Below are 16,900 nucleotides of genomic sequence, written 5' to 3'. Positions count from 1 at the left end.
ATAAAAAAATATGGTAAAAAAATCAATTTAATTTTTTTTCACTTAATGATTCAATCAGAGACTTTTAGAGAGCATCGACTTCGACTTCGCTCAGAAGCAAAAATACCAAATATTTGGGCTCGATCGCCATCACCTCCTCTTGCTTTTCAAAGACGAGAAAAAGCAAAGAAAGCTGAAAAATTGTTTGCTTGATTTATAGAGATCTTGAAACTGATTACCATCGTATTTTCAAACAAATTTATACATTTGTAAATATTGTTAAATAACTTATATTCATAATTCTGCATTTTTTGATTAAGAAATAAAAAAGGCGAAGATTCTCAATTAGAACATAACATAAAAGAAAAAACCAATAATTCAAATAATTTAACGCAGATTGAACAAAATGATGCAATAAAATCTGCTTCCGAAGTTCATCCAAAAAAGCGTTTCGATGTTACGGAGAAACAGCAAGAAAATGATCAATCAGAAAAAAGTAACAATTCAAAACTTTATCCAGATGATAATTCAAAAGAATCGCACAATGAAGAAAAAGATGGCGGTGAAGATATCATTTCAAATGAAATAGTGTCTCCTCCCCCGTTGAGAATTAAGCAAAAACCTCTTGCTGTAAGTGGATATGAATTAAAGAGATTAGCAAAAGCTGAAGAAGAAAATGATGCTATCATTGGGCCCATGCCTGCACCTACACTTGCCAGTGGTGAACTTTCCGAGTCTGATTATGGTTATGGTCTTTTGGCTGGTGAAGGTACTGCAATGGCTCAATTTGTTCAAAAGGGAAAGCGTATTCCTCGAAGAGGAGAAATTGGATTGACGCCCGAGCAAATCGAGCACTTTGAGGCAGTTGGATTTGTGATGAGCGGATCGCGGCATAGAAAGATGAATGCAGTTCGTATCAGGAAAGAAAATCAAGTCTATAGTGCAGAAGAAAAGAAAGCCTTGGCTCAATACGAATATGAGCTAAAAATGGCAAAGGAAAATCGTACGCAGGCCAAATTTAGAGAGGAATTGGAAAAAGCTTACAATGAAGCAAGACAAAAGGTTGAAAGGGAAAAGCAAAGAAAGTTAAAAGAAGAAATGGAGCAAGACGCCGAAAGAGAAAAACATGTTATATAATTCACAATCATTTCATTCATTCATTTCATATATAAATTAGTAACTTTTATATTTTTAAGTATTTTCATTTCAACAAAATTATATTCAAATAAAGGTTAAGATCAATAATTGATCCTCAAAACTTTTAAAAATTCTAAGGAATTTGACGGTAAAACATGGCAAAAATTCCAATGCTTATTGATGAAACAGGGCAACCATTCATTATCCTCAAGGATCAAACATCCTCCGAGCGAGTCACTGGTATTGACGCTCTGAAAAACAATATCTTTTCTGCTATGGCGCTTGGTCAGACAATCAGAACATCTTACGGGCCTAGAGGAATGGACAAGGCATTAATTTCAAAAGACGGAGATGTTACAATTACAAATGATGGAAGAACAATTTTGGAATCAATGGATATTGATAATGAAATTGCTCGTTTAATTGTGGAATTAAGTATGGCTCATGATGATGAAGTTGGAGATGGAACAACAGGAGTTGCTATTTTGGCATGCTCATTATTGGAACAAGCAAGCCATTTACTGGATAAAGGTATTCATCCAATTAGAATTGCTGAAGGATATGCATCTGCTGCAGAAGAAGCGTGCAAGTATCTTGAAACTATTGCGGATACAATTGAATTCGACAAAGACCATATTGAGCCACTTTTGAAACCTGCCCAATCTTGCATTTCATCAAAAATCATTAATAGACAAAGCATGCAAATGGCATCTATTGCTGTGGATGCTGTGTGTTCTGTTTGTGATTGGAGTCGTAAAGATGTTCATTTCGATCACATCAAAATTGAAAGCAAGGTTTTTATCATTTTTTCAATTTTCTGTTCTCCATTCCATATTTTTAAAAATTATTTTTTTACAGCCTGGAGGGAGATTGGAAGACACTCAATTAGTGCATGGCATTATCATTGACAAGGGAATTTCGCATCCTCAGATGTCAAAAGTTATCGAAAATGCAAAAATTGCAATTCTTACATGTCCTTTTGAATGTCCCAAACCAAAAACAACATATCATGTGTGGATCTATCGTTTTTTTTCTTGATCATATTAAATTGTTTTATTATTTTTGTTGAATTAGTTGGAAATTGACACAAAGGAGAAATACGAGCGTCTTGCACAAGAAGAAAAAGAATATTACAGAAAAATGGTCGAGCTGTGCAAGAACAGCGGAGCAAATCTCATTATATGTCAAGTTTGCTTTTCTTATACTGTTAACTCTTTTGTGTCATGCTTATTTGTTGTTTTCCACCCCTCTCTCACTATTTATCTTTATTGCATTCTCTTATTTATATTTCACAAACAACATCATAACAATCCTTCTTCAAATTTCTTCCTCTGATGCAATATAGTGGGGATTTGACGATGAGGCAAACTATCTTCTGATGAAAAATGAACTCCCTGCAATTCGCTGGGTCGGAGGACCAGATATTGAGCTTGTTGCAATGGCGACAGGTGCCAAGATCATCCCTCGATTCGAAGACATCACACCAGATAAGCTTGGAAGAGCCGGAGTTGTTAGAGAAATGAAGCTTGGAGGCACCACAGGAGATGGCGAAATGACATGCATTGAAGGATGCCCATCCACAAAGACAGTGACAATCTTCATCCGCGGAAGCAACAAGATGATGATTGAAGAGACAAAGCGTTCCATCCACGATGCAGTGTGTGTCACTCGCAACCTTATCAGAGACCATCGTATCATCTACGGTGGAGGTGCAGCTGAGATAGCCATGTCACTCCATGTGCAGGAAGTGGCTGACCGTGAGAAGTCTCAGATGCAATATGCTATGCGAGCATTTGCCGATGCCTTGGAGAGCATTCCGATTGCTCTTGCTGATAACTCTGGGCTGGATGCAATGGCTGAGGTGGGAAGAGTGAAGGCCATGCAAGTTAAAGAGAAGAATCCATTTTTGGGTATTGATTGCCTGGAAACAGGATCTTGCGATATGAAGAAGAACAACGTGTTTGAGACGATGATTGGAAAGAAACAACAAATTCTGTTGGCGACACAGGTGGTCAGAATGATCTTGAAGATTGATGATCTTATCAAAGAAGGATCATCGCAGTAATTAAAACAAACTTTTAATTCCACTTTAAAAAACTTCATCTCACTTGCTGAAATTTAGTGTTCTTTTATTCTTCAACATCACTTTGCTTATCTTCATTATTCACTTCTGTGCATCTTTTTTGAACACATTACAACCATTCAACTCATATAGATTAAAAATCTATCAGTTTTTTCCTTTCATTTGCGCTTCATTGAAATTAAAATACTGAACATAAATCTTAATTTTTTGAGTGAATTTGTTTTGTTAGAAAAAATAAGTCCTTCAAAAATGCAATGAAACATTCTGTTTTTTCCTTTCTGAGAAATTTCAATAATTTTGTCTTATCCATGAGATTATTTTTCTTTTTATTGCTTTCAATGACTGTATTTTTTCTTTTAAAATCGCAAATCGACAGATGTCTTCTTTCATTCTTTCATTTCAAACATCCACTCCATAGTCACAAATTGCCATTTATACAAAAGTACTTTTTGAAGGAACTCGAACAACAGAAGTCAAAAAAACGCTTTCAAACTCTCAAAAACCGAGAACCTGAAAAAATGTATTGTAACAATGTGTAAAAGCTGAAAAGAGCATACATAAAAATTTGGTTGATAAATTGTGAAATTCAAAGATAAAGTGCCTTCCAACAAAAGATAAAAGTTTGAAAGAATTAAAATAGAGCAAAGAAAATAATCATTTGAAAAAAAATATTTGTCAACAGAACAAGACATAATTTGGTTGAAGCGAAGAAAAATCAGACGAAACTGAATTCTTGAAATGAAGAAACAAGCTCACTATTAGGGCGCATATAAAATCCCCTAAGCGTGCTCGAGCAGTTCAGATAGCTAAACAAAGAAAGGCTTTTTCTTTTTTTTAAATTTAATAAAAAATAACAAATAGAAATGTAGAAACAGCTGAATTTCAACTCTACACACACAATCGCACGAAATAGGAAGCAGCAGAAGACGAAGATAAAAATGGCAAAAAAAGTATTTAAAAAAAAGAAAAAAAAAGAATAATAAGTATATAAACAAGAACTGTTCAACCAGAAGACAAAATGAAGTAAATAACAATTGCATTATTTTTTTTAAAAAAATATGTTTATTTTCCATCTGAAGAGTCGCTATCGCTATCGCTGTCGCTGTCACTGCAGCTGTCGTCATCGTCTGGAATGATTGCTCTGTATCAATAGAAAATGCAATATGTTAATTATAAAAAAGGCGGTTTATAACAAAAAATGAAAAAAATAAACATGGGTAAAAAAGATACAAAATACAAATCACAGCACAATGTATATATTTAACAAAATTCTCTCATTTTGTATTACAAAGAGGATTCAACATATTTCATTTTCATTGTTTATCTCTTTCAAACGATTCATTTATTTCAATCTTTATCCTCTATATTTTTCTATTTTCTTTTCATTTTCCCCCCTCCAAAACAACAACTTTCTCATCCCTCCACAATCAAGTTCATATTCACACACCTTCTTCTCTGCTGCAAAACGGCATACAGCGAAGACGCCAGTTTATTCGCAGGCATCGTGTCTGCTGCCTTCGGCCGCTCGTTCGGCTGTATCTTCTTCAGCTTGCGGGGGTCGAATGTCTGAATACCCGCCAGGAAGCTGGAGTGCACGTCAGGCGAGACAGGAAGTGCTCGTCCGGGCTCCTTTGTGGTGGAGGAGAGGCCAGCAGCAGGCAGAGTAGCAGACGAAAAACGAGGCACATCAGGCTTTGTGGCTGGTGCAGGAGAGGTTTGTGTGGGAGAGGGAAGCGGCGGGGCAACGGGAACGCTGCCAGAAGGAACAGCGGATGGAGACGGGAGAGGCGGAGCAACAGGGATGGAAGAAGAGGCAGGAGAAGACGTGGCGGAAGGAAGCGGCGGGGCGACTGGAATGGAAGACGAAGAAGGCGTCGATGCGGATGTGTCAAGTGATCCAAAGCCAGCAGGCGGCTGCATTGGCTGGGCCGATGATGAAGGAGAAGAAGACGAAGAAGGAGCAGGTGACTGCGTTGGGGACGAATACGCCGACGAAGACGGGCTTGGTCTTCCGCCTGCAGGAGCGGGCGGAGCATTCAGAGGTGGTGGCCGTGTTGGCGCCCCGTTTCCAGTGAAGTGCTGCGAAGGAGACGGGAAAGGAGGCTTGCTCTTTGGCTGTGGCGGAGGCATGCGAGGAACTGGTGGGCCTCCTGCAGCCCAATTGAGGCATTCAAAACAGGCATGACGATTGCCATGTGTCAGAATGGCAGAAAAATATTTGAAGAATTTATTTCAAGCACAAATGAAGAAAATACAATTGAATATACATATTTTTCACACCTCCCACACTTTGGTTTCCGGTGCCCGCTGCACCTCCAATGCGTGGAGGTTTTGCAGGAGCTGAAGGCAATGCCCTTTGCGACGGAGGTCCTGGTGGGGCATTTGGCGTACCAGAAGAAGGAATAGAAGCACTTGCAGATGCAGCAGCTTTACTTGCTCTATGTTCCTTCTTTTTCTTCTTCTTTTCGCATTGCATCACAAGATCTGTATAGCGCATTGCATCCTCTTGTGACACTTCATCATCTGGTCCATATTTTTGTGAAAGCATTATGAGAAATGAAAATAAATCTTTGTCAGTAAGAAGATCATCATCGGTAAGACCACCAGATTTCGCCACTTCCTTTAATTCAGGTTTAATTCCCTGAATTGATCTCGTTTGGGAAGAAAATCCAAGCCCATGCGAAAAGTCTTGAGGAGCACCGATAACTATATCTTCTTTTTTTGATCTAAATCTACTAAACAGCCCTCCTTTGTTTTTTGGCTTAAACGAGCTAAATTCTTTAGCAAAGACCTTACATTCTTTTGGGTCAACAAACAATAATCCAAAGAAGCAATTGTCTCCAAAATAATGAAGGAATTGATCGTTTGAAGGAGTGAGCTTCATATTTTGGTAACCTTTGTTTTTTAAAAAGAAATTGATGGAATTGAAACATCAACTTATTATTGCAAAAAAATACAAACATTCATATTGATAAGTAAGAACAGGGGTTGCCGAATCTATGTTGATAACACCCAGAAATGGTAATTCATCTTTTCCAAATACACACACAATGCCATAAATTCCAGTAAAGCTCCACTGACTATTTTGAAATTGATATAAACGTGCTGCACCTCCAATTAATATATTATCGCTTTCCAAAGTTTTTTCAATGTCTTTTTTTATTGCTTTATCCCAAGACATTCTTAATATGTAAATATTGGTTAGGAGATGATCAAATTTTGCATTTTTTCACCAAATCGAAATTTATTTTGAAATAATCCTAAACATAACTATCTTTGGCTTATTGAAACAAAAAGGATATCAATGAAACCTAAAATAATCACTCCTTTTTGCAAATCTTATTATTCTTATTTCTTTTTAATGAAGAATCGTTATTGTGTATGAAACATGTGGATTAATTTCCTATGATGCTCTTATAAAAGAAAAAGGAAAAAAAAGACTTGACTTTTGAAATTAAAAGCAGATCCAATTTTTTTATTCTCAAAAAAAGTCTCAATTTTGCAATTGATACGAATTTTCGTTAAGGTTCTCCACAAAATAGGACTATCTTTTGTTCAAAAATACTCTTTTTAGAGAAAAATTTTTATTTGAAAGTTTCTGATCAAAATGATAATTTATTCTGCATTTTTTGTGTTAAAATTTTTTCTTACCAAATAAAAACTTTTCAACGAAATATTTTCCTGCTTTCATAAAAAATAGGCTTATAATTAACTCAATAAACTTCTGCTTTTTCTTGGAATAATTGAATTATGAAAAATAACTGATATGTTTTTTGTTTCAGTGAGCCCATCTTTTCCAAAAATTTCTTCTCATATTTCTCAAAAGCATGAAAAAAAGAATTATTTTGAAGTGTAATCTCTCACATAACAAACATGTTCAATGTCTGAGGGATATGTCCAAAATATACCAATCATTTGAAAATCTGGAAAAAAACATAATGAAAATTATGAAACTAATCTCTTCATTCCCAATAAAATACAATACTCAAATATACATTATCGATTTTCGTTCGAACTTTTAATTCACTATTTATAAACATCAAAAATAACATATCACAAAGGTGTGACAGCAATATCACAAATGAAGACGACTCATCCATTGCAACATATCCCTTGCCTTGTTGTTGCATCGGCTCCTCTTCCAGAGAAATGTTTGAACACAATGGTATATTGAAACACTTTCACTCAAAAAAGCAATAAGAGAGGAGAAGAAAAACAATAATAAAAAGAAATGAAAAAAATGAAAAGAAAAGAAAGAAAAGAGTTTCAGGCTTTTCATCCAATCCATTCATCATTCATCTGGTCTCTTCTGCTCTTCTTCATCATCGCTTTCACGCTCCAAGCACCACTGGATTTGCTCCCCTGAAAGATCGCTTCATTTCCTCCATTGTGAATTTACCATCCTCATGTCTATTCTGAGCACATCACATCTTCAGCAACTCTGATCCTCTGCTTTTGTCCTTCTTCCTTGTGATGCATTCTTCTGCTTCCTCCTCATCCGAGCTGTCTTCAATCTCGATTGCATCGCTCATCGTCATTGTTGGTCCGCCTCCTGGAAAGCGTGAAATGAACTGCCGCTTTATGTTCACAAGAGTTGGCCGTTTCGATGCATCGCCTGACAGGCACATCTCAGCATAATTCATCAACGGACTCCCTCTTCCCTCATTCGCACTTGGTCTCTCTCCATTCACAATCTTCTGCCCTGCCACCTCCCCTTCATACTCCCCAAACGGGATCTCCAGTGTCAAACACTCCCACAGCATCATCCCAATCGAGAACACCACCGACTCCTTCGTTGCTCCCATCTTCTTGTTGATCAGCAGCTCTGGCGCCTTCCACCTCAGGCACTCTTTTTTGAAAAGGCTCTCATCCTCAAATGCTGATGAAGGAAGTGAGTCATCATCATCATCGCTAGCAGATGTCACAACTGTTGATGAAGATATGGATGATGAGTCTGAATCATCAGAAGAAAGGAGATCAGAATGCATCACGATGCAGATCACCATGTGCTCGGAGAACAGAACAATGTGAGGACTCAGAGTGGAGAGGGAAGAAAGTGGATTTTCCATTTCATCAAAGGAGTGGAGAGCAAGATTAGCCACCCAGAACAGGATCTGAGCAGCTGTTTGCTCCCTCTCCTGCAGAGTGCCAATTGCCATCTCCTTTGTCTTATTCAGCCCATGAAGTAGCATGAACAATGAATCCCTCAAGTCAACAATCAGCTTCTCATGAGGAGACGAACAGGCCATTGCATCCACCAGATTCGACATCGATGAAGTGGTTGGACACAGACTCTCTGATCGAACAAATGTTGATTCTGTGTCTGAACTGTCTGTTGTTGAACGTGATGAAATTGATGGTGATGGTGTTCTCTTTCTTGTCTCCTCAACCTCAATTTCCTTTTCATCAACCTTCTCCAGCATCCAATCGGGAATCTTGTCTGAGTCTCTTCCAAGGATGTATTCAGTCGATCCGCTCTCAGAAAGAAGATGTTCTGATGATTCTGAATGTTCCATATTCGTCTCATACACTCTCTTCTTTATCCTCTCTTCGTTCTTCTTCTCTGCCTCTTTCTCTGCTCTTCTCCACTGCTCCTCTGGTGACATCTCCATCGTCACCATCTCAAATGCCTTCGGATCCTTCCTCACTGTGTCATTCACAATCTCCTCCAATTCCTTTGTTCTTCTCTTCTGCTTTCTCCATCTGACAACAAACAAAACAAATCCAATCAGAACAATAAATAGAATAACTGCCATGATTATAACTATTAACAACCAATAAGACTTCCCTTCTTTCCCTCCTTCAACAATCCTTTCATCTCCTTTTCCAGCACTTTCACTCCTGTTCTTCACAATAACCGAATCTGTTGATGAATGAGAATCTCTTTTCCCAAACACAATCCACACACTCACTTCCGTCTCTTCTCTCACTTTCTCCAATTCTGAACATGAAATAACTGAGTGAATCTCATTCTCTGACACAAACCCTTCTTCTTCAATCCCTTTTCTAACAATCTCCTCTTCATCCCCATTTTTCATGCTCATCTTCACTGACAAATCGCATGGCAGAAGCAGCTTTCCATGAATCATCAACTCCAAATTTTCATTTGGTTGAGAAATGTTCTTCACATCTTCCAAAATGGGGATGAAAAATGATGATCCTCTTTCTGAAGCTATCCCTCCCAATTCGCATCCCTCATCCAATATCCACAATGATGAGTTATCTTTCAACCCATCTCCCCCTTTCACACTCACAACATTCAACTCCCCATTCCCTTCACAAATCACATTCCTTCGAGCTGATGGATATCCCTCAATCGATGGGTTGTTGTTCTCAAACTCTCCCTTCTCAATCTTCACATTCCCTCCACTCACCCACAGCCCACCTCCCTTGCTCTTCATAATCGTTGTTTCCCTCATCTCCGCATTGCTCTTCTCAACATCAACCAATGACCCATTCCATTTGCACAATCCCTCTTTTCTATTGTTTTCTTCCTTGACAATTTCATCTTCTCTTTCTCCATCAAACACACATGCCTCAACCCTCACATTCTTGGAATTCCTGATCTGCATCATTCTTCCCTTGTTCACTGAATTCACATATCTTCCAAATGAGCTGTTCAGCACACTCACCTCTTGTTCAGCATCTTCCATCCCAATCACACACCCCTCCAACAACAATGTCACATTCTCAACTCCCATCTCTTTCATCTCCACTTTCGCTTTCCCTCCAACACTCACAACATCTCCCTCACATCTGAGATTTGATATTCTTGTTTCAACAATTGTCACATTCGATTCTTCATGGAATGAAAGCACCGACATTGTTGAATGAATATCTTTGAATGTTGTTTCTGATATCTTCAGCTCTCCACTTTCCACACTCACAATTGAACTGTTCAACTTCATATCCTCAAATGTTGTTGAAGAAGAGAAGAATTCACATTCTTGTATTTTCGTCATTCCATTCTTCACTTTCATGAGATAATTGTGAGTTGATTCAAATCCATCTTCAAGCTGGAATGAGCATCTCTCCACTGAACATTCGTTCACAAACTCCATCACACAATCCTTCTCACCTGATATCTCAATCTTGGAATTCAACCGAACAATCCCCTGTGTCTTTTTCAATGAATTCACAACCAGATCCCCAATCACACACTCCTTCCTCACAAACCCTTCCCCATCAATCAGAATCGCATTCATCACCCCTTCCTGGATGTGCTCAACCCCACAGTTGATACTGGAACAAGGGTTGCTCTGTGCCCCACACCCCCTCCCATCACTTCCTCTCCCACTCACAAACACCTGTGCCGAATAATAGAATGTGATCAGCGGAATCAGATCAACATCTCCCTCGCTCAAAACATCCCTCCCACAGATCGAGTTGTTCGAGTTCAGTGACTCCTGGTTGTAGTTCAGTGCAAACAGTGTTTCATTGATCTGGTAAGCAATCGAGTGGCATCTGACAAACACGTCTTTCCCCACATGTGCCTCATTCATCACAAACAGGATGTTCACAATCTTGAAATTCAGAGGTGGAATCTGACTCTCATTTCCATAATTCGCATGTGGGTCAGATCCATCAATAAACAGCCCTCCTCCACACCCTGTCTCACTCGAGCACTTGCAAATCGAAAACGAGCTGCCATTCACTTTCAACACTGACTCCCCACTCTTCAGCACCACTTTCATCCCCCCTCCTTCGATGCTCAAACCACTCTTGCAATTTGACATCGAACACTCATCCATCACACACTCCACTCCATCCTCAAATGACCCCACATCAACAACACTCACTCCAATCCCTTCATTTGTGATGTTCGCAAATGAACATCCAACAACCCTCAAAACTGGTTTGTTCCCATTTGAAAACACCTTCTTTTCTCCATTCATCTGGTTTTCCTCTTCCATCATCGAAATCAGGCTTCTTTCTGTCACATCGGCAAATGAGATGTTCACATTCTGAATAGTCACCTCATGTGCATTTGGACTGAAGGCAATTAACCCTTTCAACTCTGAAATCAAACTCAACGAACACCCCTCAATCACAACACTCCCCCCATCCACCCTCATCACACAATATCCAAAACTTTCTGTCACCCCTCTCCCTGGGCCAAATGAACAATCTGAAACTGACAATAATGTGTTTGCTCCAGATGATTCAATCAACACTGAATGATGGGTTGTGATGGCTGGCTTGGTGAATGACACATTCACAAATGACAGACTCACATTCGAGGAGATCATTGAACCATCATCAGACAAATCATTCTCATCTTCATCACTGATCGTCACTCCTGTCCCTTTCTTTGTCCCTTCAATCACCACTTTTGGTGAATCTGAAATTGATGATGAAAATGATATGGAATGGCTCAGCAACCCTGACCCCACAATGGCAATATGAGTTTCCCCTCCTCCAAGTGTTGGATATCGAAGTGATATCAAGTGGTCAATCGATGAGCATGGTGCTTCTGAATACCCACACCCACTGAAGTCTCCTCCTTTCTCAACTGAAACAAACCCATCCCCACTCCAGTTCCTCCACAAATACACAACCAGCGGAATCACATATCCCTCCTCTCCTGTTGTCTTCCTCTCCCATCCACACAGCTCATCCAATGATCCCAACTCATCCAAACTCATCTCCCATTTCAGGTGCTCCTCATTCACAATCTCTCTCAGATCCCATCCTGACACAAACATGTTCTTCCCTTTCCAGGCATTGCATCTCTCAAATTCCATTCCTTCCATCACAAATGTTCCCATCTCATCTGCCAGCTTCACAAACATCCCTCCTCCCATTCCTCTCCCTCCTTCCTCAACATCCTCTCTTGGCACTTCACACCCTGAATATTTCACATTCTTCATTTCCAAACTCCCTCCCTTCCTCACTGATATCTTCATCCCTCCCCCTTTCATCCCACTCCCCCCTGAACACACTGATGACAAATTGCATTCTTCAATGTTCACAACCCCATTCACACCCATCTCCACATTCAAACATCCTCCTCCTCCTCCAATTCCGCTAACAACTTCCACTCCACTCATTCGACTGTCATTCATCTCCAATTCAACTCCATTCGAAACAACAATAGGTGACTTCCCATTCATTCTCACTCCCCCTTCCATCACAAACCCATTCACAACCAACCCTCCTCCCTCAACACATATCACATTGTATCCAATCATTTCATCATTGACAAATGAGACTGAACAGCTGGTCATTGTGATGGTCGAAGATGATGATGAAGAGTGGATAAATCCACTTCTCTTCCCATTCATTTCATCATTCAGCACAAATGACAAATATCTCATCTCAAATGATTTTGTGCACTCAATAAGGTTGTTTTGATTTATCGATCCTTCATCTCTCACAATCACCCTCATCCCCTCTTCTTTCCCTGAAACACTCACCTCAAATGAAACTACTTTCATCTCATTCTTTATCCATGATTCTGAGATAACTTCAATTTCATTCACATTGCTGCTCGCTCTCTTCCCAACACAATAGTCAATCGTCAAACACCCAAACTCCTCAAACCCACAATGGCTCTGATCCATTGCTCTCTCTCCTCCCCCATCAACTCTCAACTTTGTTCCGATTGAACACAAATACACAAACAGCGGAATCACTTCCCCTTCTCTCCCATCCTCACTCCCACACAACTTCAACACATCTGTTGGAATCACACCAAAATCAAAAAATGAAAATGAACTCCCATTCACTTTCCACTCCAACAACACTCCCCCAACACACTCAACAAACACATCCTTCCCATATTGAGCTTTGTTATCCTCTCCAAACACAAACAAACCCTCTCTTCCCGATTCCATTTTCATTGAACCATCCCTGCTCTCCATCACAATCATCATCCCTCCCCCTCTCCCTCCCCCTCTCCCTTCTCTCCTCCCTTCTGAACTCTCCCCTGAACCCTTTGCCTCACACCCATCAATCACACAACTCCCATTCACAACAACACTCCCTTCCCCCTTCACAACAACACTCATCCCTCCTCCTCTTCCACCAACACACCTGCACCCCTTCACAACACACGTTTCAATCACAATTATCCCATTCTTCCCCTCATCTCTCTCTGCCCCAACCACTCCACTCACCCATCCTCCATCTCCACTTCTCTTCTCAATATTGTTCACCTCACATCCACAAAACACAACTGATTCCACCCCTTCACCAAACTCAATCACTGAATGTTCTCCAAATCTCAAGGTCTCTGTGATCACCAATCCCTCCACTTTCACTTTTCCCCCAACCACATTCACAAAACAATATCCAATGGAATTCTCTGATGAACAAACAACTGAACAATCAGTGAGTGTGAGGAGTGTGGAGTTGGATGTGATCAGAGATGATGATGTTGCTCCAGATAGAGTTGATGGAATACAGAATTTGATGTTTCTCATTGAACACTTGCTCAACACCTCAATCAGACAAGGTGACTCAAAATTCTCTGGTGCTTTCACCCCAACTTCCATCCCTTTTGTCGCACATGAAATCTCCCATTCATGGCCATCTGTCATTCCAACTGCCTCAGCAAGCTCATATCCCGAATCCAATTCGATCTTCTTGTTTGTGTCTGCATATCTCACCTGCGCTGCATGGGTGATGGTGGCACACGGATAATAGTCAAATCCACAGAACCACGAGTCGTATCCACCCAGCCCATCCTTCATCTTCCCCACATGAACTGCATCTGGATATGAATCCAAAAACACATTCAGTGGGAACAGCCCCATTGTTGAATCACTCCGATCATATCCCGCCAGCTCATTGTATTTTGAATCGTCATGTTGGACATTCAGCTTTTCTGTTGTTATTCCCCAACTCACCGAATTGCTCCCATTCACAAACACATAATTCCCTCCCACTGAAGCAGAACACCCTGAAAAGTCAACTGACACAATCGAGAAGTCAATCGAGTTGTCAGCCAGATACAGCATCATCCCTCCTCCATATTTGACACTTTTGCATCTGTTCATTGTTGTTGATAATTCAACATGAAGCTTGCTTGAAGGTGATAATAAATCAACCTTGATTCCTCCTCCACTGCCATTCTCGCACTCACAATCCTCGACTGTCACATTCTGAACAGCAAATGTATCCCCTTCTGCCACACTCTTTGCCACAACCACCCCATCTCCTTCTGTCAACTTCACATTCCTCACTGTTAAGTTCGCCAGCGTGCTCTCTCCAGATGAAGTGGCTGCCAATAACAGGGCAGATGAGGAAGAAGAAGAAGAAGAAAAAACAGGTTCAGAGAACAATGATTTTGAGACATTCATATTCTTGATCTCCACACCAACCATCGACAGCTGTAACAGCGGCACCACAAACACTGATGATGATATCACATATTCTCCAATATTACTCGTTGTGATCACAACATCCTCCAATGAGAGTGACCCACTCCCATCAGACGCCACAACCACACTCGGCGAAGAAGGATTTGCATTTGAGTTACAATCAATCTTCATGTGCAATAAATCAAGGTGACCTGTTGACACACTGAACAGCGCTTCAGTCGATGAAAGAGATTTTGTTTCAATCGAACTCTTCTCTTTGCCTTTCCCAATGACTGAAACCTTCTTTTCACCAATCGCAATCGTTGTTGCCTCGCTTGTGTGATTCCCTTCCATCAAAGTGACTGAAAGGCTCAATAGTATTTCACACATCTCAAACGCCTTCTTCACTGTTAGGCATGGATATGTTGTATTTGCCCCACACAGCTCATATTCATCTTTCCCATTCACTGAGACATATTGTGTTTTGTCTTTCAGCCAATCCTTTTTTATTGTTTGATCATACACCCAAGAACCTGAAAGATATCTTGCAAAGCATATTCTCTTGTTATCAGTGTTTGTGGTGAAACACTCGAAGAACGGATTTCCTGTATCCAAATAAAGACTGAAATAATCTGCAAATTCCGCATCATGCCCAAGTGGATAAGTTGCATCAACGCATGTGCATCCGTGAAATAATAAAAATAAACAATAACTTCCATTTTTTGGTAATGTTTCTCGACTTGGATTCAAACACAATCCTCCTGCCTCTTGTCGTGCAGAACATGAAATGAATTGAATGCTCCTCATCACAGACTGTTTGGTAGGAATATTAACGCAATACAATCCCCCTCCAACAATATTTACAACTGAACATGATACAAAATTGCAATCAAACATATATTCATTCTCTTCCATCCACTTTTCTTCCACAATACATCCTGATCCAGAAACCTGAAAATTATTGAGATAAATTCCTCCTCCATGGCTATAAGCTTTGCAATCCTGGAATTTGCAACCACTTATCCGAACACATGTTGAAATTAATACGGCATAAATACCTCCTCCATATTTTCTTTGAGCAATGCAAGAATTGAAAGAATTGTTTATTACTGTGACAGATTTAATGTTATGGCACATGACTCCGCCTCCATGTGCATATGCCGTGCATCCATTGAATGCGCAATGAGATATAGAAAGTTCTCCATTTCCCTTATTGAACATGCAAATTGCTCCACCATTTGAAGCATCATCTGTGTAATCTTCTTTGTTTCCAGCAGCCTTCGATCCGTTCCATTCACACCAAGTGAATATATTTGCTCCATTATCCGTTGTATTCTGTCTCCCTGGAGTCAACTTTCCATCTGTAGTTCCAGTGCATTCAACATTCCTTGTTCGACAACACCCAACAAATGAGGTGTTTGAGGCAGACAATGAAGCCAAGGGGTAATTGAGGGAGGGAACAATCCCGCCATCATATGCATCACAGACTGATGAAAAGGAGCAACTGCACACAAAACATGTGGTTTGGGTTGATGTTATGGTTGGAGATGAACATGCATCATTTGCTGTTGACATGTTGAAAAATGTCAGTTGAGAAAGGGATATAAGGAGAATAGAAGTGGATGATAGGAATGGGGCTGATGAGACACAAAAAGAGGAGAAATGAGATGAACAAACAGAAACAAAGCATTTTTCTGAAAACTTCTCTTTCGAAACTTTTGAAGAGAAGAGAGATGGAAATGTCTCCAAAAACACAGTTGAAGATGAACTGAGTGAAATATTCTTGAAAACCCCACAACCTCCAGTCAGGCAAAATGGAGACATTTCACTCAAAATAAAAATACCACAATCATCCAATTCAACAGAACTTCCATCCCCAACTTTAACAATATTTGTCTCATCATGTTGAATCAGCCCCAATGATTTGAGCTTCACTGAAGTATTAATAAGAACTAAACTTCCTTCAACCTCACTTTCTTCAAAATTTCTTTCAATTCCCCTCATTCCTCCTTCATAATGGAAATGTTCATTATTCAAAGTCTTGATTGAATTCTCTCTCCTAATTCGGCTGTCTCTTTCTTTTTTCATATTCGTATATTTCTTTGTTGATTTTTCTTTTTCTTCATTTTCTTCCATTCCACCTTCATTCCCTTCAACAATCATTTCTAACTTGTTTTTATCTCCATTCTTATCATTTGGAAGGAGATCAAACAAAGAGTTTCCCAAATAATCTGTATTTCTTTCAATCATTGAATTCTCCACCAGATTTGCTTCATCATTTGTGGCACCATTGCGCAGGCATTGCATACATATTATGCAAACAAAACAAAATATTCCTGATGTCATTGGAACTTATCCACACAAAAAAGACTCTTTTCTTTTTTTCCAGATTTCTTCT

At 39.7% G+C, this 16,900-nt stretch overlaps 4 protein-coding genes across 4 annotated transcripts; 2 read left to right on the top strand and 2 right to left on the bottom strand.

Annotated features, from left to right (window-relative positions):
- Nucleotides 1-29: 29 nt before the first annotated feature.
- On the top strand, nucleotides 30-1,221 carry MONOS_12884 (putative pre-mRNA-splicing factor cwc25). The gene is made up of 2 exons (XM_067865542.1): nucleotides 30-182; nucleotides 300-1,221. Exons 1-2 carry the CDS (start codon nucleotides 46-48, stop codon nucleotides 1,114-1,116), a joined length of 954 nt encoding a protein of 317 aa, XP_067725228.1. The 5' UTR covers nucleotides 30-45; the 3' UTR covers nucleotides 1,117-1,221.
- MONOS_12885 (chaperonin containing TCP1, group II (cytosolic)) lies at nucleotides 1,221-3,398 on the top strand. The gene is made up of 4 exons (XM_067865543.1): nucleotides 1,221-1,910; nucleotides 1,975-2,127; nucleotides 2,191-2,304; nucleotides 2,462-3,398. The coding sequence occupies exons 1-4, from the start codon at nucleotides 1,272-1,274 to the stop codon at nucleotides 3,179-3,181; spliced, it is 1,626 nt and encodes a 541-aa protein (XP_067725227.1). The 5' UTR covers nucleotides 1,221-1,271; the 3' UTR covers nucleotides 3,182-3,398.
- A 175-nt stretch (nucleotides 3,399-3,573) lies between these two features.
- MONOS_12886 (uncharacterized protein) lies at nucleotides 3,574-6,388 on the bottom strand. The gene is made up of 4 exons (XM_067865544.1): nucleotides 6,161-6,388; nucleotides 5,480-6,094; nucleotides 4,647-5,349; nucleotides 3,574-4,340 (listed from the first exon to the last, which is right to left on the bottom strand). Exons 1-4 carry the CDS (start codon nucleotides 6,378-6,380, stop codon nucleotides 4,262-4,264), a joined length of 1,617 nt encoding a protein of 538 aa, XP_067725226.1. The 5' UTR covers nucleotides 6,381-6,388; the 3' UTR covers nucleotides 3,574-4,261.
- Nucleotides 6,389-7,623: 1,235 nt separating this feature from the next.
- Nucleotides 7,624-16,809, bottom strand: MONOS_12888fu12889 (uncharacterized protein; the record flags this gene model as incomplete). The annotated part of the gene is made up of 1 exon (XM_067865545.1): nucleotides 7,624-16,809. The coding sequence occupies one exon, from the start codon at nucleotides 16,807-16,809 to the stop codon at nucleotides 7,624-7,626; it is 9,186 nt and encodes a 3,061-aa protein (XP_067725225.1).
- Nucleotides 16,810-16,900: the final 91 nt, after the last annotated feature.

This window comes from Monocercomonoides exilis (assembly GCF_001643675.1).
Source record: "Monocercomonoides exilis strain PA203 chromosome Unknown scaffold30-1206723, whole genome shotgun sequence".
In the NCBI taxonomy this organism is placed as follows: domain Eukaryota; phylum Preaxostyla; order Oxymonadida; family Polymastigidae; genus Monocercomonoides; species Monocercomonoides exilis.
Note: the sequence above shows the minus strand (reverse complement) of the source record. Positions and strands in the feature narration are given on the sequence as shown.